Raw genomic sequence first — 22,322 nt, forward strand, 5'->3', positions numbered from 1 at the left:
CTTACTTGTCATGAACTAAATTAACACTGACTATTGCAGTGGATTGGTGAGCAATGTATTAGTAAAAATCAAGCAAAAGGACAAAACCAAACCGACGACAGTACGGGACTTCGACGCAAGTGTGAACCCCTATCCCTCCAAGAACCATTCTTATACCCAAAGGAACACATGCATTTCAGTGGAAGTGGAGGTCCACACAGTGCAAGGATTCCAACTGAAACAATTCTACAAGCAGGGAACAATCCCCTCTATCCAACTCTTTGGGCCTCCTCACGAGTTGGGCGGTATCCCGACTGTAATGCCGTCCCAACTGTGATAGGGTTAGCGCCCACCGGCGGATCACGGGTTGGTTGTTAACGGTAAATACCCATTGGCTCCATTGAATCCAGTGGGGCATTTTCGGCGTGAATGCTGCACGCTAATACAGCTGGTGGTAACACCACCGAAAACAGGGCACTAAATTGGGTTTTCACCTCCAGAAAAAAGCTGGAGGTAAAACAGCCCACTTACCGCCCAACTCATGATAGGGCTATCCCTTAAATGCAGCAGTAATACTGTTACCACCGCATTTAAGGGCTACAGCCAAACTCGTGAGGAGACCCTTTGATACAGCTACGTTCTTACATGTAATCCAGTGTTATCAGGAAGGACAACATAAAGTGATACATTTAGTGGAGCTGAATATACTCCTCAAAGATTCTCACATGGTTTGAGGCAGGCGAGCACGCTTACAGTATAATTACTTCCGTCTGCTAAAGCTACCTTTCCTAAAAAAGCGGGAGCCTAAAACACATGTACATATGCCAAAAGGGAAATACATCAGAGACAAGAGATGTAGAGGCGAGCGTAAATACACACTAGGTGAAGAGCCTTCCTCACAAAGACATGCGCAGTAAAGCCTAAAGCCTCACCTCGCACAAGCAAGAAACAGTGGTTTCAACATGGTAGTTTGCATTACCTACTCGATATTATAATGCAGTGGTATGCTAGGAGAGTACATTCAATTTTCAATTACAGACTTTCCCCCATAGTCCTAAACAGGAATTTACACTCAATGCAGTCAATTATTGGCCCCACATCTAAAGAGATTGCTGTCCCTGCACCATCTTGCTTTCTTCACTCACTCAGAATCCGTATCAATCTCCTCATGTTCATCGCTACATATCATCCCTTGACGAAACCCGCTGGGCTCTGATCTACCAACCTCAGTAATCTAACGTGCAATCTTCCCACTGTAACCTTCACTATTATTTTGCAATCCGTATTTAGACATATTGGCACGTAACTGCTGGATAGATATGTTTGCATCTCTCACAGAAACTATTAGCTCACTTTCCCACATCGATTTGTTGTAGATGTCAAGCAGTAACTCAAAGAATCCATCACCTCACTGAAGTCTCCCCCAAGCAGAACCTCATGAATGATCTCAAAGGTAATGCACCACCTTGTGAAAGAACACATGAATTTCTATATTTGGGTTGTAAATGTTCCCCACCATGCTAGATGTATCCTGAATTCTCAACAGCACAGAGACTGTCTGCCCTTCTTGTCACCTTTGTGCAAAAGCACCTTCACTGACAGGATATTTCATATCAAAATCGACACCTCCTGGATTTCGAACTGTCAACCCACCTATCTAATTCTGACAAATTTCTTGTGTACCAGTTTACCTGGTGCAACAGAGCCCAACTGACTACTTCATCTTACTTAAGCACACATCCCTGAAAAATACCTTTGCTGCTTCCCATACTGTTGAAGGTACTGCCCGAACCCACAATTATGAGACACTAGCTCCTGTAAAGATCTGTGCAAGAAAGAACATTCAGATTGCTGCTGCGTCAAGCATGCCAGTACTCAACCGCCAATTGGGGATAGCTAGTCCGACTATTTTGACCTCCATTTTGAATCTGCCAGTGGGGTGATCCAAGAACGCCCTACCTCCATACCCTACCTCAGATATCAAAGTACATTTTTAGATCATTGCAGAAGACAAGATCACTTTTTGTGTAGATTCTATTTGCGAGCGAATAGATAGAAAATTCCCTTTGCAGTGGATGACGGGCATGCCACAGATCAGTCAGACATATTTCAAGAGAGTAAGAGAGCCACCCAGGGTGATTTTAAACTCCATGCTACACATATCCTTTCAAAATGTTCCCAACCTCCTCCACGAACGCTGGATCTAGGGTATTGGGTGCATAGTTTGTTGCCAATTAGTTTTCCATAGCTATAAACCATCATAATGTCTTATGCATAATGATTATATCCAGGGGAACCCTGCTGCCACATAGATTATTACCCCCCTCCCACCCGACTCCGCTGGTGAAGTATAAAGCGACCACAGCTTTTCTGTAGTCTTCTCTAGTCAGGGACATGAATCTTTACACCATTTGTGCTTCAAAAGTCTGCACCGGGCCTCATCCCTTTAATGCATATTCTAAGGATTTATTTGATTTGTAGTCTGATAAATGATACTAGACAGAGATACTTTGAAAATAGTGCGAAGGCTATCAATGTCCAAATATATCCTATTAGGCAGTTACAGGAGATGCAATCTGTCTTTAAGTTACTTGTCTCTGTTAACAAATAGTGGTGTTTTTAGATGGGACAGGCCTCTTTTGAATTGACGGAAAGATGAAGTAGGTTACGTCTGTGGTCAGATCAATCAGTGGGTAGACAAAAGGTAATGAGAGGGTTCAACTTGTGAGAAGAGATTCAGTCAAGAGTACAGCCTTTGTTACGTGTTGGGAGTCAGAGCGATTCATCGAAGTCTAGTTGAATCCCAAATTGAAATCACCAGGTTGTTGGTGGAAGTTTAAGGAGTCCCCTCATAAATCTCAGATCCTGATTGAGGATCAATAAATGACTAAGAAATTATCTGCAATCTGGAATAGACATGAATACAGATTTCAGAAAATTGACTGTGGATCAAAAATGAGGGCAGACCCTTCAAACATACATTCCATTTGCATTAAGAGAGAAATAGCCTGACAGGAATGTTAAGGGTGTATATATACCAAATGATCTCCAAGACACGTTTCTATAATAGCTAGTATATCCAGGTTCTATGTGACAATAAAGTCCCCTATGTCTACCATACAGTAAACATTTATCAGCACACAGTGGATATCTGACCCCTCCTGAGCATTAAGCTGATGAAAAAGGGTGAGCTTACTTGGATTGGGCAGAAGCTATGCCATGTTAATTCTGGAGAAAAGCTTAGATGTGGCCACTGGATCAAGCAAAGCACTGTATATGGCGCTTCATATAAAATGCAGGGAATATGCAAAGGAGCAGAAAACAAGCATTTAAAATGTATGATTTTATTCATGATTAAGGGGCAATCGGCACATTGTACAGTAATGGGAGTATTATCTGAAGTTAAAGGAGCTGGACTTAGCGGGCATGATCCAATAGTGCTAAGTACTCGCTCCTTATGCTGCTAAATTGACTTGTGGCAGCATACCCTGAATACAAATCCAGCCCTATAAAAAATTAATAGAAGGTTACTTGAGGCAAAACAAAAAGTATGACGGGGAGGGCAGAGTGATGCGCCATACACCAGTCAGGATCAGGCACAAACCGGCTTTCCAATTCTTTTGTGCCTGCAGCCCCTTCGATGCCATCACTGAACAATGCCTTGCGCAGCCTCACGGGTGCTGTGGTTTGATCCGGCACCCCACGTAAGAGCAGGAACTAGTGGACCATCATGTGCTGAGCAAACAATATACTTAAATGCCGAAGATGGTAAAGGAGAGAATAATGATGTAAAAGTAACGGTATACCGTCATTTCATCGACGAGCTTTTCATCGCAGGGTTTTTTGCCGTGATTTTATTTTGGGGTTAAAAATTAAATAAATTTGGTGTGTGTCTAGGGGAATATTAAAATAATTAAACAAATGGGGAGTTTAGGGGGGTAACCCCCCCGCAAAAAAAAAAATCGTTTTTTTTTTCCGAAAAAAAATCTGCGGCAAAAAACCCTGCGATGAAAAGTCCGTTGATGAAATCACATAGAACCAGAATAACTAAATCGCCTAAAAAAATATATACAATGGGCCTCATTATAAGGCTTGCGCTCCTGTAATGAAGGGGGGCGGTACGGGTCCGGCCCCCTTAATTACGGGAGAGCTGATTACGAGCTTCCCATCGCGGGACCCGGATCGCATGCCTGGTAAAACCAGGCGTGCTTTCCGGGTCACGCGAGGGGAAGAGGGAGGCAATAACGGGCCAGATGTAATCTGCCCGTTATTACCTCCCTCACCATTCCCATTGAGCCCTATGGGGACTCAAATGGGAATGGGGATGGGTTCCTACAAGGAGTAATTACCGGCTCCTCCTATGTCGGAGTAACCCGGTAGGTCCCCATTGCAGGAACCCGGTAATGGAGCCCAGAACGGAGGCAGCCATGGAGCTAATAGCCCCATGGTTACCTCCATTCTTGTAATGAGGCGCAATGTGTTGTTTTTTTCAAAACTTACTTTATTGAGCATTTTCTTGACATGGGATCTTAAACTTCCACATCCGCATATTAGTATAATTGAAATAATAAAAACGATTTCTCATTTAACCTTTGTGGTCTAATATGAACTCCTCCCCAGACTCCCCCCTCCCCCTGGAGACAAGACGAGTCGTGGGTATTAAGCTATGGGATGGTAACACTTGTCGCTGGTTCCATTTCCAGTAATTTATAGGCGTCGAGGAAGGGCGCCCACTCCGTTCTCTGGAGCTCCGGGCCCAGGTTGATTCTGATGGGAGGGTCTGAGATTTCCAGCTTATGATGATGCAGACCCTGGCTGCTAGCAGTAGGAAGTGTGTCATATGGGGGGCTCACTTCCACAGGCCTTCTTGTTCTTCCAGTCCGAATAGCGCAAGTCTAGGATCACATTCTCAGGTAATCCCTTCTATTTTCCTGATCCACGTCAGCACCTCTTTCTAATAAGTCTGGGTTTTGGGGCACGACCACCACATATGCCAGTAGTCAGCTTGGGCACCACATCCCCTCCAACATTGAGGGCTGGTTTGTTTGAACATTTTGAAGAGTCTTTTGTGGTCGTACTGCCATCTGTGTAGTCATTTTATTCGGTGCAGCTTATATTGCGCCGAGATGGAGGTTTTATGTGCTTACTTGCACATTTGCGACCAAAGTTGGTCTGACATCATTGGGCCTAGGTCCTTCTCCCATCTTTTTTTGAGGCTGTGAAGTCTGTTTCCTAGTTCGCCTATCAGGGACCTATATAACTGAGAGATGAGGCCCCTATGTGTGCAGGTTTTGCTTAGTATTTTCTCAAGGAATGTGAGGTCCCTTTGGAGCTTCTCCTTCGATTTCAGTATCAGAAGCGCTCCTTTTAGCTGCAGGAACATAAACACTCCCAGCGGCCTAATTTGTAGGCCTGTTTCAAGGTATTGGATAGATATGCATCTGTTAGGCTTTATAATTTACCCCACTTTTTCCAGACCTGCTTCGTACCATTTCTGAAACCGCTGTGGTTCCTGGATTTCGTTTCTAATGGGAGGAGGCCCACACACAACTCATGGGGAAAAGCCATGTTGTGAGACCTTTCATTTCTCCTTTGCTCCACCACAGTTTCAGGAGCGATCCCAGTGCAAAGTGGTTGAATATGCTGGCGGGAAATGTATTTTTAGGGGCCCATAGCCATTCTCCAAGTGTCATTGGCCATAGTAGATGGTTCTTGATAGCCACCCATTTCTTTTGTTTTTGTCTCCTCTCAGATGTGGCACCAGGGTGTGAAATTCGGCCTCTCGATAGTATGTGTAGAAGTCCGGGAGCCCTGTTCCCCCTTCCTCCTTTGATTGAGTTAGGGTGCTGTAGACAATTCACTGTTTTTCCCCTGCCAAAGAAATGTTATGAACATGGTCCTTATTTCTGTGAAGTGATTCCGTGGGATGGCAATTGGGAGCATCTGGTATTGGTACAGGATTTTAGGTAATATCACCATTTTATGGCGTTTAGGCAGCCCAGCCACGATACTGTTAGTTTGCCCCATCTTTCAGTCCTGCCCACTTGCCAAATTCCGGTATAGTTCGTAACACTTTTGGTATGGCAGTATTGGGGTCTGTCAGGCAGAGGAGTATGTCGTCGGTGAACATGGCCAGTTTGTACTTTGTGTCACCAACCGCGATCCCCTTTATTGTGCAATCTTTCCTGATTGTGTGGCCCAGAGGCTCGATGGACAGAGCGGAAACGAGTGGCGAGAGGGGACACCCCTGTCTAGTTCCCCTGAACATGCCGACTTCTTCTGAGAGTTTGCTGTTCACCGCCACTCTTCCCTTCAGGTATTTGTAGATTGCTTGAATCGCATTTATAAATCGCTCTCCGAAACCCATGTTTCTCAGTATGGCCCAGAGAAAACCCCACTCCACCCGATCGAACGCCTTCTCTGAGTCCATACTGAGGAGCGCCTGATCTCCATCCAGTCCCTTGGAGTGTTCCATGATGTCCAAAGTCTTCTGCATAGAGTCCGCCCCTTGTCCTTTTATGAAGCCCACCTGGTCCGGGTGGATCCGGCGAGGCATTAGCTCTTCCATGCGTGTGGCTAGGACTCTTGCGTAAACCTTGGTGTCAGTGTTCAGTAGTGAAATCGGATTGTAGGATTTGCAACATGTGGGGACATTTCCTGCCTTGGGGATTACCACAATGTGTGCTACTGAGAATGACGGGGGCGCCTGGCCGTATTACTATTTATATTTTGAATAGCTTGGCGAGGTGTGGGGCCAAGGTCTCGACAAAGTGCTTGTAGAAGCCCATGCCATAGCCATCTTCTCCTGGAGCCCCTCCCGGGGGAAGCCTTTTTATTGACGCTTTTACTTTGTCGGGGGATATGGGTGAGTCCAGGAGTGATTTCTCTGAGCTTCTTAGACAAGTTAATCCCGCCCTCTCAATGTATCCTCCCATCTCCCTTTCTCCCCTGTCTCCCTCTGAGGTGTATAGGTTTGTGTAGTATTTGGCACATTGGCTGGCTATTTCCTCTGGCGATTGTGCCCAGCCCCCCTCCTTTACCTTAATCCTCTTCACCCATCTCTCTGCTCTTTGGGCTCTTAGTTTAATGGCTAGCCTTCTATCAGCCTTGTCGCCCTTTTCGAAGAACTTCTGCTTTAATAGTGTTTGTTTTGTCAATACGTCTCCCTTTCCCAGTGCTTTCAGCTCTTCCCTTTTTTGTTTGGGAGTGTCTAGGTGATCATTACGGTAAGACCCCAGGGTATGTAGTTTTCCCTCCAAGTTTGAAACGTCTTTCCGAAGCTTCTCTTCCTGCAACCTCCTTTCTCTTTTTCGCTTTGCCCCTTCTCTCATCAGGTAACCCCTCCAGACTGCTTTTCCCGCTTCCCATACTGTTGTGATTCCTACCTCCCCATTGTCGTTCATCGTTCATCTGGAAGTATTTTTGTATTGCAGTATTAAGTTCCTGTGAGTAGAGTTTGTCCTTCCACAGGAATTCGTTACAGCGCCACCTTGAGTCTCGGCGGTCAAGCCCTTCCATATCTAGTGTTGCTGTGGCCATGTTGTGGTCCGACCAGCCTATAAGGCGAATAGCACTATCCCTTATTCTGGGGCTGGTTTCTCTATTGACCAACAGATAGTCAATTCTGGTGAATGTCTGGTGGATGCTGGATCGAAACGTGTATCCCTTTTTGCCTGGGTTGGTCGTCCTCCAAACATCCACCAGGTCTGCCTCGATAAGGTTGGTCAGAAATGTGCTACCTTCCTCCTTGGAGAGGTCCCTGGTTAGCCCCTGTGTCTCTTGCCTGTCCATCTGTGGGTCTGCCCATGTGTTAAAGTCCCCCCTACAATCTGGGGCCTCTGCTATTTCCTAGTATCATTGAGAGGGACTTCTTATTAAACGCGCCTTGGCCTTCTTGATTGGGTGTATATACCCCCGCAAAGGTGATCTGCATATTTTCCCATTCGCCTGAACCACCTGGAGCCTGCCTCCCATTGATGCTTGTACCACTGGGCTAGCCAATCTGATTCTCTTGTGGAGTATCAGGCCTACTCCCCCTTTCTTGTGGTCTGCTGAGGCCCAATATGTCTGTCCCACTCCTCTCCCTTTCAGTGGCTTCTCTTCCCCTGCTTTAAGCCTGGTTTCTTATATAAAGAGCACATTTAGGTCGGCTCTATCAAATTCCCTTGTCACTAGGGATCTTTTGGTGGGGGAGTTAAGCCCCTTGACGTTAAGCGTGCCTACCTTTAGGGTTGCATTCCCTGGCCCTGTTTTAGCAACCGCTGCCATCACTATATCCGGTCCCACCTTTTTCACCTGCTCCATCTCCGTTCGCCCCTTTGCTTTGAGTGACATCCTGTTCCCTGGCCCTCATGTAGAACTATGCCCGTCTGTCTCCCCCATCCCCCTCTGAACTCTTAACATAACTAAACACACTAACTAAACCATGGTCATTGTATTTGTCCTAGGTCCTCGGGGTTGAGAGCCACTAGGTTTGAAACTCATCCCTCGCAGGGGAAACCCTTTGTTAATCCTGTTCCTTGTCCCTTGTATCTGTTACTGGTGCCTGTTTTACCAACCACCCCTGTACCTTCTCATGGCGTTTTTTTTGGTGATGCTGGACTCAGTTTGGCATACTTTCTCCCCACCTTGGTTCTTTTTCGCCACTGTGGGGGCCCCTCTGTATTCTGCGCCTTGGCCGACTGATCCCCACGGGGTCTGCAGGACCTCTGTCATCGTTTGGCTCTGTTAGGTGTTTCAACACTTGTTTTGCTTCCTCTGGGGTGACAACTCTATAGTCCTCAACTTTGAACTCAAAGGTCAGCGCGAAGGGGTACCCCCACCTGTATTGGATACCTCTCTCTGTCAGCCACGCCGTGAGTGGTCTGCATGCTCTCCTTCGTCCCAGCGTGAAGTTCGATAGATCTTGAAATATCTTTATCTTTGAGCTGTGGAACTCAGGGTCTTGCGCCTGCTTAGCTTTCAGGAGGATTTCCGATTTCTCTTTGTAGCTGATGAACTTTACAACTATTGAACGTGGCCCTCCTCCGAATGCTCGTCCTCCTCTTTGGGCCCTCTCAATGTGTACCTTTTTGCCACCCTCGGCCTCAAATAATTGTTTTATTATTTCTTGGACACTTTTCTCGACATGAGCCGGTGTTTCTCCTTCTTTCTCTTCTAGGCCCAATATTCATAAGTTTGACCTCCTTTCTCTATTTTCCATATCGTCCATTTTGAGTGCAAGTTCTTCTTCTCTTAATTCTATGTCAGTCATTCTTGCATTTAGTGTCATTTCTACTAAGTCTATGTTTATCTGGTTATGTTCTAGGTTTTCTACTTTTCCTTCGATATGTTCCAATTTCCCTCTTATTTCCGAGATGGATGTTTGTATGTCAGATCGTAGAGCTCGGATTTCTGCCATAATCCTTGCAATGTCCTCCTTCGTGGATGCAGTACTCAGTTTGGTGGCCTCTGCTTCGGGGGTCTCTTCCCTTCTGTACTGTTGCAGAGTGTCTAGGCTTCTTCCAGTGGGGGGCCCGTTCTGTTTTTTCCATCTCTTAGAGGTCTTGTGTTGACGTTGTGGCGGGCTCCCCCTGGCACCTTTATTCTGTTTTCCAGGTTTGTTCCTTACTCTTTTTTTTCCCGTTTTATTCTGGTGGGTTGGGCCTCAGCGCGCAGTGGTTCTTTAAGTGCACTTCTGCTAGAGGACATGTGTGATTATCCCTATTTATTTTTCCTCTTTTCTTTTTTGACAGACAGAGGTCTTGGTTCGAGCAGGTTGGGGGTGACCCCTCTATGCCCTTCTAAATGTCTCTGATGCAGGGTTCTGTGGGCTATATTGCCCCCCGTTTGTTCATCTGGTTATTGTTTGGATGGTGGGCTCCTTTGGGGGCCCGCTCACCTGTAAGGCACCATTTCAAGCCTCCCCTACACAGCCATCTGGTGCAGATAGGGCTATTAGTAATTTTGTTGCAGCTGATTTCTGCCCTCTGGCCGAGTATTCCATTTTTTCTGCGCTCTGCACGGTTGAGGGGGGGGGGGAGACTCTCCCGGCCCCTTGAGTAAAAGCTTGTCAGCCCGCTGAGCTGTCCACACCCCCCCCCCTTCCCCTGGTGCTGTCCGACTCTCTGGCCCTGCCGCGAGTATTTTATGGGCCCCACTGTCTCCCCAAGGCCAGTGAGGGGGCTGGCGGCAGCTCCGGGTTAGCGTGGGCTATAGCTCTATTCCTCACCAACAGCCTCGTAGTCCCTCTGCGTTGCGGGTGGGGCGCCACTCACCTTTGTTCTGTTCGGTGTTGTGTCTGTACATGGACCCTCCGCTTATGTCCTGCTCCGGGGTTACTACCTTGCTCTGATCTTCCGGGGTGCAGGTCTTGCGTTGGTAGTCTGGGCCTTCTCCTCACTTGAGTCGGGGCTTCGGGCGGGCGCTGCCAGGACAGTTAGGGGTCGCTGGGTGCCCATTTAGGGCTTGTTTCTGTGCTCTGGACCCTACCAAGTGCAGTCCGCCTCCTCTTCACGTATTGCCCATAGGTAGCCTCAGTCCAGTCAGGGGAGCTATTTACTTATATCTGGGCCCTTGCAGCTCCATAACGGTGCATTTATCTTTTTGCTGGTGGACTTCTGCTAGGCTTTTAGGTGCTGCGCGCCTGCTTATTCTGTTCGGCGCCGTTCACCTTGTGGCTGCCAAGTATAGGTTCCGGTAGATGATGGGTGCGTCTAGCTCCCGAATACAGTCTCTCCGGCTCCCAGGATCTGTATTCCTCCTCGATTCCTTCACTTACGTCCTCTTTTTGGGGTTCTCTCTTTTTGCTCTGTCCCTGTGTCGGGTCCTCGTTTCAGGAAAATTAATTGTTTCCCCTTCAGGTCAGGGGTAAAGATGGGCAGTACGTGACAGCGGGTGCTCACTTGCATTCTTCCTCCTTGCTCCGAGCCCCGAGCCATGCGGCCCGCCTCTTCCCCGCTCACTCTTTAAGGCAGCTCCGGATCGGTTGAGCAGGCTGTGGATGCATCTCTGGGGGCTGGCGACCCTTTGAGGTTAGCTTGCTTATGTTGGTTTGGGTCCTCTGCAGGGCTCTTTGCTGCTACGGTTCTCATTTACCAATTTGGCGCTGATTACTGCCAGGCCGCCATGTTCGGACCCGGTGGGGGAGCGGTCTCTCCTTCGTTTTTCCTCGGTTTTCTCTCCACCTAGCCGGGTGTTTGGTATGCCTCTGGGTACTCTTGTGTCTCAGCACTCTGATTTTATATTTTGTCCTCATATTTCGGGTCGGAATTATCTCTTACTCTTACCCCTCTCTGAAGTCCCTGTTGAGAGGGGAGCGGGGCTTCAGGCGACTATTGCCTTCCGCGCTCCTTACTGGTCTCCATACAATGGCCCTCATTACGACCCTTGCGGAAATTGACTGACCGGACCGCAACAGCGTAAATAGCGTTTCCGCCATTGCACGAAGGAGCAAAGTGCGGCCAATCACGACCCATCGGGCACGAGCATTACGCCATGGCGGAATCCGAAAGGCTGCGATGGCGGAAATGACCCCAAAACGGCCCTTACCGCCGCCGTACGCTGCACCAGGTGCAATACCGCCACCCATCTTAGCGGTCACCGTAATGAGCGGTCACCGTAACGAGCGTGCACCGCAAATTACGGCCACCGTAAATATACGGAAACGGAAGTAAAAGCATGTGGCCGGAACGGGAAACAGCACGCCGCACAACTATAAAATCCGAATCCCAACACAACCATAAAAAATCCGACCCTGACACACATCCCAACCCGTTAGCAACCCCAGTTAAAAAAATAAATATGGGAAAGGTAGCCAAGAAAGCGTGTGACCGCAAGCGGCAGGTACACTTCTCCCGAGAGGAACTGACCGTGCTCACCGAGACCCTACAGGAAAATTCCGCCGTCGTCTTCTCCAGTCAAATGACCAGGACGGCCCTTGCCAACAAGAAGGCCATATGGGTCCTGGTGGCACAGCGCGTAAGTGCGGTGGGGACAACACCCCGCACGCCACAGCAATGTCGCAAGCGGTGGGACGACCTGCGGATCCGCGTACGCAGCATACTTTCTGCGAACAGGAACATCGCCACAGCTACCGGGGGGGGTTCAGAGTCGCCCATCAAGTTGACCCCCTGGGAGGAAATCTGCGCCTCCACCATAGGAATGGAGAGCATAGAGGGAGTCGGAGGGATGGAGAAAGGAGTGCCGACATCCGGAGAATCAGGTAGGTTGGCCAAGAGAAACAATGCGAAATCCACAAACCACGAACATGTGCAGTACCATGTGACCCCATAGTGCAATACATACTTAGCCCTGACAGCGCCCTCTAAAAGTCAGAATGAACAAACAAATCAATCAAGAAGCCATAAACAACCCCTACATGTGCAGCATGCACCCCCTAACTGCAGGCAGCCAAATGAATGCATCCTCAATCCACACGGAAATGAGACCACCTCCAAGGCCCAGTCCCAAATCAGCCTCATGTACCACCCCAATGCATTTGATACGTTGCCATTCCAAATCCGACAGACCCATAACTAACGCTCGCCCCTCTTTACTCCACCACAGGGTCCGATACCAACGACGAGCTGCAGGACACCCCTACCAGCACGCCTGCAAAGAGGGCCAGGACCAACGTCCCAAGAGCCTCCACCTCAGGTGCAAGGATCAAGACACGGCAGCAGCAGGAATCAAGTGGCAGCACACTGGAGGGGACTGCAACAGGCACCCCAGCAGCCAGCAAGTCCACAACCCCAGCACCACAGGTCCCCCCAAAGAACGTATCTGATGGCACCGCCTCTGGTGGTAGCAGCACCATAGGGGACACAGCTGTCATGCCAGCATGCTCCGACACGGAAAACAGTGCTGGCGACGTAGGTACCATCCATGACCTTTCCCAATCCCCCTGCATGTCCCATCCCCTACACCATGACGAAACCACGCAGGGGCACCCTGAAGACGACGACTGGCCAACCCCCACAAGTCCTGTGCCAAGGCAACATGTGTTGAGCAGCCCCCCTGTCACACCACCGCAAATGTCCATGGCCCAGCAGAGGCAACAGTCCCTCGACCTGCTGATCGAGCAACAGCAGGAAGCGTCCACGCTACTCAAGGACCATGCAAATGAATGCGGGGGTTCCAGGGCAGCCATGGAAACATCCACCGAGACACTCAGGGCACAAATAGAGAAAAGTAGTGAGAGCCTCAGGGGAGAAATGGAGAGAAGCACCGAGAGCCTGAGAGCACAAATGGAGAAAAGCACCGAGAGCCTGAGGGGGGAACTGCATGCGACGTCCAAAGACGTCTGTGCTGAACTTGCTGCTGTGCGCCGTGTGCTCTCGGAGCTCTCACAAACCCTCAGAGACATGCATGGACGCGAGCAGGCAGAGACCTCATCCGTGGCAAGTTCCGTCCAGGGCAGCCCCCAACGCAGATCTGGCAGGAACCTGCGCTCCACGGGCAGGGGTGCCCCTGATACCCGTAGAGGGGGCTTGCAATAGCGTCTACCCACGGACAGCATGCATATTTGGACACTGGTGTTGGGGGGGGAGGTAGTAGGGTGGAGGGGGTGTGTTGGGCTTCACTGGGTGGCGGGTCCATAGGGTGTATAAATCAAATCACATTAACAATACAGCACCTCATTATCATCCAATGACATGTGTGGACATTGATATTTGCGTACGAGGCCTTCATAGGCGTACAGTCCACAATGTGCCTGTACTACACACACACAGTGCCACAGGTCCCCTTTCCGTGTAATAGGCACCATGCGTGGTTGCTAGAAGCATGCATCTATGATGCTCTGTCGGATTGCACGTGCATCCTGTGCCTCATGGACTCCTTGAGGTGCCTCCACATCCCCACCCTCATCATCATCATCATCTTCAGGTGCATGCAGTACAGCGTCAGGGGGCATGGGCACATTCCTACGTATGCACATGTTGTGCAGCATGACACATGCCATGACCATCTTAGAAACCTTCTCATGGCTGTATATGAGTGCCCCGCCAGACCTGCTGAGGCTGCGGAAACGAGCCTTCAGTAGGCCGAATGCCTGTTCAATGACCACACGGGTACGTGAGTGGGCATGGTTGTAGTCCTCCTCATGCTCGTTCTGTGGGTTCCGGATTGGTGTAAGGAGCCATCTCTTCAGTGGATACCCGGCATCACCTGTATGAGACGAATAAAGGGTGTCAGTGGAATGATAGTGCTAAGTAGCCCCCCCCCCCCCCTGCAAGGTCATTGACGCATCAAATGGGCCACGATGTCATGCATGAAATGAGACTCACCGAGTAGCCAGGATCTGTGCCCTGCGTGTCGCTCCATGTAGCGTGGTATTCTTGTGTTCCTCAGGACCATAGAATCATGGGTAGATCCTGGAAATCTGGCACAACAATGCGTAAATATCTTGTTGGAGTCACACACCATTTGCACATTGATTGAATGAAATTGTTTCCGGTTGCGGTACTGGACCTCCATGGCATGTGGGACAACCAATTCAACATGGGTGCAGTCGATGGCACCAATGCAACCCGGGATGCCGCCAAGTGCATGGAATCCCACTTTAGCGTTGGTAATCTCCTGGTACGTGCGTGGTAGTGTGATGTGGTCGTCGGCGTGCTTCAGGAGGGCATCGTGCACTTGGAAGAGTGTCCGTGAGAACAGTGGCTGTGAAATGCCATGCAACTGTCCCACTGTGTGCTGGTAGGTGCCTGTGGCCAGGAAGTGGAGTGCAGACACCACCTTCAGTAGGGGTGGGATGGCGGTTGGGCTATCTATCATGCTCACGAGGTCAGCATGTGTCATGTCCACAATGGCGATTATGGTGTCCCGGTCCAAACGGTAGAGGGTGTGGATCTGCTCAGCAGTGAGGTTGAACGGATCGGCTCGGAGGCGTGGGATTGCGGGCCGCCTGCGTGGTGGTGGTGGCAGTGCTTGTGGGCCTTGCTGACCCTGCCTTGCCCTCCTCCTCCTCCTCCTCCTCCGTCTCCCCTGTGCGCCCGGTTGTTGTACCTGTTGTTGTTCGTCGTCTTCTTGTAGTTGTAGCACTTGCAGTGCTATCTGGTACCCCAGGCCCAACATCGCTAGTCCTGCCGGTAGCATTTTGGAGTGGGAGTGGTTGTGGGAGGGGTTTGGGTCTGCAATATATGTGCTGTCGGCCTGTATGGCCTCCACCTGTGCTGATTGAATGAATCTGTGGCAGATGCAATCCCTTCTGGTCGAGCACGGCCCGCACGTAAGGCTGCATTTGGCCGCATGGCATCTTGGGATTGGAATCATGTATCAAATCCCGATGGCAGTGTGATGTACTTTGACTGATTTTCATGCTATGCTCCCATTGTTACACATGCTATGATTGCAGCCGCTTACATACCTGTGAAGAGTCAGTGGTATGTAGGGCTCGATCGATGGCCGACCCTCATGCAGCACAGTAACGTACTTCACCGACGGGCGTGGCGTCCCATTTGTGATTGCAGCCAGTTAGCATCATGACACACAGCCGCACTACATTGATGTAATTGTGAATGCAAGCGTCCACAGAAGCCTTTTCGACGTAATGTTGCAAGTGAGGAATTCGAAGGCCAGCATTTTTGGTTTTGAAGTAGCGGCGAGGATACGCCCACAGGTCTGTCTGGAAATGTAACGTTCTATTGTAGAATGTCCTTGGGACATGGCCCATAACGAGCAGGCAATGAATGATATGAATTGAATGGGATGCGCAATAGCGTAGTGGACGATAAGGCAGGACGTTCCCAAATCCATCTTGCTTCACAACACTACAGATCCGGCCAGGGGCACAGTGGTTTTTGCGGACTGCATTACGCACAGACGCGATGGAAGTTTCACATATTATGTGAGTGAATATTCATGCGTTTTCATTGCGGGATGAGGGAATGATGTGTGGATGCATGGACTGATGAATCCGTTCAGGGTCTGCCATGTACATGGGTTTCTTGGTTCACTCCCCTTCCCCTGCGTTATGTGATGCAAGGCTGCCATGGTGGGACATACGTCTCTCTGCCCTTGTCGGATCCTCCCTGTCTCGACGCGCCTTCATACACTTGTGTCTAGGCACGTTACTAATCCCATGTCATGGGTTCTATCTTGACGGACGCATGCACAGTAACCGACGTTGCCAATGGTGTATTTAGCTCGATTGGTTTCGTTGTGATTCGATACTGGATTAGGGGTGTGTATATTCCTTTGGAGTGGGCTAGCATGCATATGGGTGTGGATTTGGTGTGTTGAATGAAGATTGTAATGCATCATGAGTCCCGTAATGCAATCGGTTGATTTGTGTTTCTTTTGGGTGACAGGTATCTCCTGCCCTATTGCAGATGCCATCTCTACGCCACTCCTCCAGATGGTTTTTACTCTCGACTCCTGCAGCTTCGGGTGAATCAGTGGAGCACCATTTCGATCATATGGGACGATCGCCAATGGGCCACATGCCCTTACGCTGTACTGGTGGCTAGGTGCAACATTTCGGCCTTTCAGCTCGACTAGTGCCTGCCTCATGGGACGGACCTGCGGTTCTTGCCGCTTCCATGTTGCCTTTTGGAACGTTGATGTAAGCCCTGTGTGCCATGATGGTACAGGGCGTCACACAAGTGGAAGCCGGTCAATTATTGCAGATGCAGCCCTCGGCGATGATGGTTGTTTTGGTGGGATTTTGCAAATTGATGTGGGGCCTTTGTCATTTGGATGTGCATTTAAATTGTATTCCGATATTTGTCGTGTTGCGTTGTTCTTTGCAGGTGATGTGGCGATTTTCGCTTTGTGGCGGTATGTATTGCATGATGATCTGCTTTGTGTTCCGCCTTCTGAGTTGAGTTGTGTGGTACAGTACTGGCCGCGTTTGCCTACGTAGCACAGTATGGTCACGGATAGAGGCTGCCATTGTGTCTGTTTACATGATGTGCTGTTCAGGGGCGGGGGATTGGCTTTTGGCCGACTGGTGCCTGTCAGCCAGGTCGATTGGTGGAATGATGGGTTGTTCAGAATGTGGCTGGTCACAGGTGACTGTGTTTGCGTGCGTTTGTTGGAGGGGGACTGGGGTCATGTCCATTGGAATAGCTTCTGTATTGATGCCATCTGTGCCCTGCAGCTCCCATCGGCCCCTCTTGGGATGGGCCTGGCTGCTCAGTCACTCTGCCGACTTGTGTGGTACATGCTTCTGCTGATGGTTGGTTTGTTTACTGGCATGAGTACAGGGCTGGTGCAATCCCCCTCAGGATGCTGTTGTGGATGTTGCCTTGCGCTGGTGGCAAGCGATGGGGGACTACTGTTGTTTTGTGTCATGTGTTCTTGATTTTCATTTTGATGTGTTGTACCTTCACATGCCTGTGCTGCGTCAGTACGGCTATGGTGACATGCCGTACATGGATGCCCACTCACGGGGCGCTTTGAGCCCCTGCATGCTTTTCTACGTTGGCATGCATGGGTGAATAGTGGATTTCACTGGTTGCATAGTGTGTGTACATTGCGCCTGCCAGGAGTTGTGCAATGAGGCCAGGGAGTGGAGTACAGGCACTCAGTGGGCCATTTACGGTTGGTTCGCGTTGCCGTATTTCTCGCCATGGCGGAATGGTACTTTACGACGTGCTTGATGGCGTTCAGTACATGTCCGCTAGGGTCAGAATTCGCGTACCGTTGCGCCATGGCGGTGATTCCGGTTTTGCAAGGCGCGCGTGCGCGTACTTGGTGCAGTTAGCGTTGCCGTTCACTGCGGTGTCGCTAATGGCATCGTACTTTACGGTGACGGGTCATGATCGCAACGAGCGGTGTTCGATGGCGGTATTGCATTTCCGCCATCATTTTTCCATTTCCGCAAGGGTCGTAATGAGGCCCAATGTGTTTTAAAATGTTAAAATTAATAGAGAGGAAAGTTCTGAGGGAACAATATGCTAAAAGCGTATTAAGTCTCATTTTGAACAAATCACAAATTTCAGCAAACATACACGGCTGAGACTAACACTTTGAAATGATTTCAGCCATATCCAGGAGAAAAGACAATATCCTAAGGTCTAGGTAAATGATGCAGATAAGAGATAAGCTGTGTATCGAGTATGCTGGGTGGGTCAGGTGTTTGAGTGGGTAGGTACTTTTTGTGTTTTTACACACACATACGGAAACAAGGGGATACTGTATTTATTCAGATTTATTGATCTGTTTTAATGTTTTTCCATGTCCTTAAAAAACCTGTGCTAGTTTTCGGTGGATGACTTACAGAACCAACTAAATAAGTTTGGTGCAAGGAGTGAAACACTTTCTATGCATTTCAACCCTTATCCTCCTTTGATAACAGCATCTAAGCTAATGTGAAAAGCTTTAATGTGTCAACTGTAAGGTTCCCCATGAATCCTCAGTCGTGTGCTTCAATAATCCATAACTTTAATGTAATTGTCCTAACATGGCAGGGACTTAATCTTTTTTTAAAAGTCAGCACATCAAAAACATGTGTCGAATTGATGCACATTTATTTCTAAACATGTATTAGGTTTTGCGTTGAACGGGATCAATCCTTTTGCATTCAAATGATGGCCATTATCGTTCTTTTTCAGGTGCGAATTTAGGAATCACCAGTGATGGCTTTTTTGAACTAGAGGAACTGCCAAGGTAAATCAATATTTTTAAAAAAAAAAAAAATCTCCTTCTCAAACCTGTTGGGTTCTCATGAACAAAGACTTATGTTCAGAGAGGCACATGACTGATTGATAGTGTCTGATTTGCGTTTAACATTTTTTTTGTCTTCTTTTCACAAACATGAATTCTTCTATGAAGGGCTCGCATGAAATTGTAAGGGGACTTGTGTGTCCTTGAAGACAAATTGGATTTTTTTCCATCTTTGACTTACATTTTTCCTGTTCGTGCATGTAAAATGAAAAACGGAAAGTCGAAGCTTAGCACCCTATTCTGCAGCTGCATGCTAAACGCGTTCTAGTCCATGCCATGGGCAACACCAAGCGTTATGGGACTTAAACCTTTGAGTCAGGCTCATAAGTTGGGCATCTGTTCCAAAAACCCCAGACATTGTAGTGTTTGATTGGCTGTAACACTTAGGGTCTCATCACATGCTGGACTGTATCCCAGCTGTAATAGTGCCCGACTATAATAGCCTTAGCACCCACTGGTCCGGCGGTATTACAGCCGGATCACGGGTTGGGCATTAACAGTAAATCGCCATTCCTCACTGGGTCCATTGGATCCAATGGGGCATTTTTGGCGCTAACACTGCGGGCTACTACAGCCGGCGGTAATACCGCCAAAAACAGGGATTTTCACCTCCAGAAAAAAGCTGGAGGTAAAACGGCCCATTTAGCGCCCAACTCGTAATAGGACCAGCCCTTAAATGCGGTGGTATTACCGTTATTGCTGCATTTAAGGGCTACAGCCCAACTCGTGGTGAGCCCCTTAGTCATTATATAAGTCAGAATCTGGAGAAAGACATAGTTGCATGTTTTTAAGTCTTTTTTTCTTTAAAAAAAAAGGCCTCCTCTTTCCCAATACCTGCAAACTCTAAACTCTATTCTAATCAGAAACAGAAAAAAAGGGTGCTCTTCGGGATGTGAGGAGGTCTTAGCATAAATAAAGTCCTCTGTCCCGAAATCCTATCCTAACCTACTTCCTTTCCCTATCTCTAGAAAGGAACACCACAAAACTACTAAGAAAGATTGGTGGAATTTCCCAATGAAAGAGTTGGCTGGTGGCTTCTGGTCCCCCACCTCTTTAGACTGGTTATCGTTATCATAGACACTTCTGAAGGTTCACAGGCACAGCTTAAATGCCATCCGAGGCTTCAGCCATGTCTCTTTTTCTTGCCTAAAAGGTCTCAGTCATCCTTCTTCCTTCCTTTGGGGAAATGGGGTGGGGAAACTCTTTGTTATTGTTTACTCGGGTGAGTATTTCTCTGTCACTTCCTTCCCACTCTGTGGCTATGCTCCTTCTTATTCCTCACTCTGTTTTATTTCCTTTTTCCTCCCACTTTGGGGCTCTCCTCCTTCTCACTACCCACTCTGGGATTTCTTCTTTCTCTCCCCACTCTGGGAATGGTGTCTTTCCCTCACCCCACTGTGGTGCTCCTCTGGGCTTTTCCCATGTTGGGGTTTCTCTGTGTTCTCCCCACCCTGGAGCTTCTCTGTGCTCTTCCCACTCTGGAAAAACAAAAAGGTGATGGCTGGAAGGTTTAGAATTATTCTTAAACTTCTGTCAATTGCTCTGAGCAACCATCCAAATCATTGTTCTTTGCCTGCCAAGCCATTGCAGAAAGGGAAAATACCATATTCAAATAAGGCTTGGTCCAACCCCCAAAGGGGCAGTCCAGCCCGAACTGCTAGGTCACATCCCTTCTGCATTAGACCACAAGCATCTCCAGACATGTTTCGGCCTAACTGAGCTTTATCAGTGAGGATTAGCTTGGGTCTCTAGGCCCAGCAAGCACGAGACCCACGTCTGGGCATACCTGTCCCACTTGGGGTGCATGATAACTCCTGCAGAGTTATCACTGATCCCCCGGTGATGATCTATGGCCCGGGGACAGTAACCGCTACCTGACAATGACCCTAGGGGTGGTATTATGAGGAAGGATCATTGTGGAGGGAACAAATATTGGGAGGAAATGACTCCCCCGCCCCACCCCCAGAAAAGGCACAGTATTCTTCCCTTCCTTCTGAAAACACAATCTCTAACATATTGATGGCATACTGCCGAATTGATGCCATTCACACGTCATGTGTGCATAACACCAACATACCATCTTCTGTCTCTAATGTTTCTGATTTAAACACAAATGTTAAGGAATGTAACACTAAAAGGTTTTAAACTCCTAGGGACTCCAACTCCCATAATGCCTCAAGAACTGTGACGAGAAAGAGGAGGAAGGAGTTAATGTGGAATGAAAGGAACATGAAACGCAACATGCGGACTAGTTGTCAGATTGGTAATCAACTGCGCTGGACATTTAAACCGGATGAAGAACTTCACGTGAGGAAAGGAGAGGAGAGCTGCAGTGCAGGAGAAGCGTGACTAACAGCAGAAGGAGAGACACAGAGATGAGCTGTACTGGGAAAGCAAAGCACTCACAGGCAACCGCCTGGAGGCATGCTGCACCAGACGAATGGGAAACCAGTGAGAAAGCAACGGAAGAGCCTCTGCAAAGCAGACCGCTGCTGCAAGCCTCGAAGAGACGTGGTCTTGTGGGGCTGCCCTGGTTCCATCGGTGAGGAGTTGAAAAGCCGACATAGGAACCAAAAGAGTTTCTGCACGACCGGGGAAGCCTTCCCATAGAAAGCCCTTTGCTGCAGCCACACGTCTGACCAGTGAGCCGGCCCAGAGAAGTTGGGGGGTCCCGGGACGTGTTTGCAAACGAATGTGAACAATTGAATAGTTGATTTGAATACCAACAATATAGAGTGGAAAGGCAAGGATTGTACAAATGTCAATTTGGGGAACATTGGAGCACGCATTGCCTCCAGCCAAGAGATGTTAATGAAGAAGTTGAAAGGCAACAGTTGTATGAATCTCCTTGTATGACATGTCAGTTAGGGGAAACATTGTCACAAGTCAAGATATGGTAATGAAGTGGTTAACAGAAAGAACTTGTGCAAACCTCCATGTATGAGATGTCAATGTGGATGAAGTTGGAACAAGTGGTACTTGAAATAAAAGAAGTATAAGAAGTTAAGGATTGTAACTGTATTTTACTTAGGAAGAAAGTGAGCATTGTAGGAGGAAAAGTGAACATTGTAGAAAGACCTGATGAACAAAGAACATCAGGCAGTGAACTCTTTTTGGAGAAGGATACCTGGCAGGAGAGTACACCAGGAGATCTGCAAATTCCAGAAAGGGGGATTCCTGGCAGGTGTGTATACCACCAAACCATCTTTGGAAAAATAATGTGAAAGAGTAATGTGAAAGAGATGTTGCCATCCTTTCAAAGAGTTTTTCCATTCTGTTAAAGTTGAAGACTTCTTTTGTTATCCTCCAAATAGTGTTGTGGGAAAAGACATTTCTACCCTTTCTAAGGAATCACTTTTTGGGAAAAGACACTGGGCCTCATTACGAGTATGGAGGTAGCCATGCCGCTTTTAGCAGCATGGCTACCCCCATACCGGGTACCGGGTCCGGATTCCAGGAATAGGGAATTACCGGGCCATTCCGACCTTGGAGGGCCCAGTAATTCCCTTTCCCGGGACCCGGACCCGGTACATCCCCATTTGAGCCTCCATAGAACTCAATGGGAATGGGGGGGATGCTAACAACGGGCCCGTTAATGACAGGCCCGTTGTTAGCATCCTGGTCTGCTAGCGGGTCCGCTAAGGACCCTGGTCTGGCCAGGCGTCCTGAGCGGGACCCGCATCAGACCT

General features: G+C 48.5%; 1 protein-coding gene across 1 annotated transcript in view; it reads left to right on the forward strand.

The window, feature by feature from the left end:
- Positions 1-22,322, forward strand: part of GSR (glutathione-disulfide reductase) — a 557,956-nt gene that overhangs the window by 210,707 nt on the left and 324,927 nt on the right. The window contains exon 6 of the mRNA XM_069626169.1: positions 18,522-18,576. Coding sequence (XP_069482270.1) covers positions 18,522-18,576 — 55 coding nt within the window. The remainder of the gene's footprint in view (positions 1-18,521; positions 18,577-22,322) is intronic.

This window comes from Ambystoma mexicanum, chromosome 6p (assembly GCF_040938575.1).
Source record: "Ambystoma mexicanum isolate Mex_15411 chromosome 6p, UKY_AmexF1_1, whole genome shotgun sequence".
Classification (NCBI taxonomy): domain Eukaryota; kingdom Metazoa; phylum Chordata; class Amphibia; order Caudata; family Ambystomatidae; genus Ambystoma; species Ambystoma mexicanum.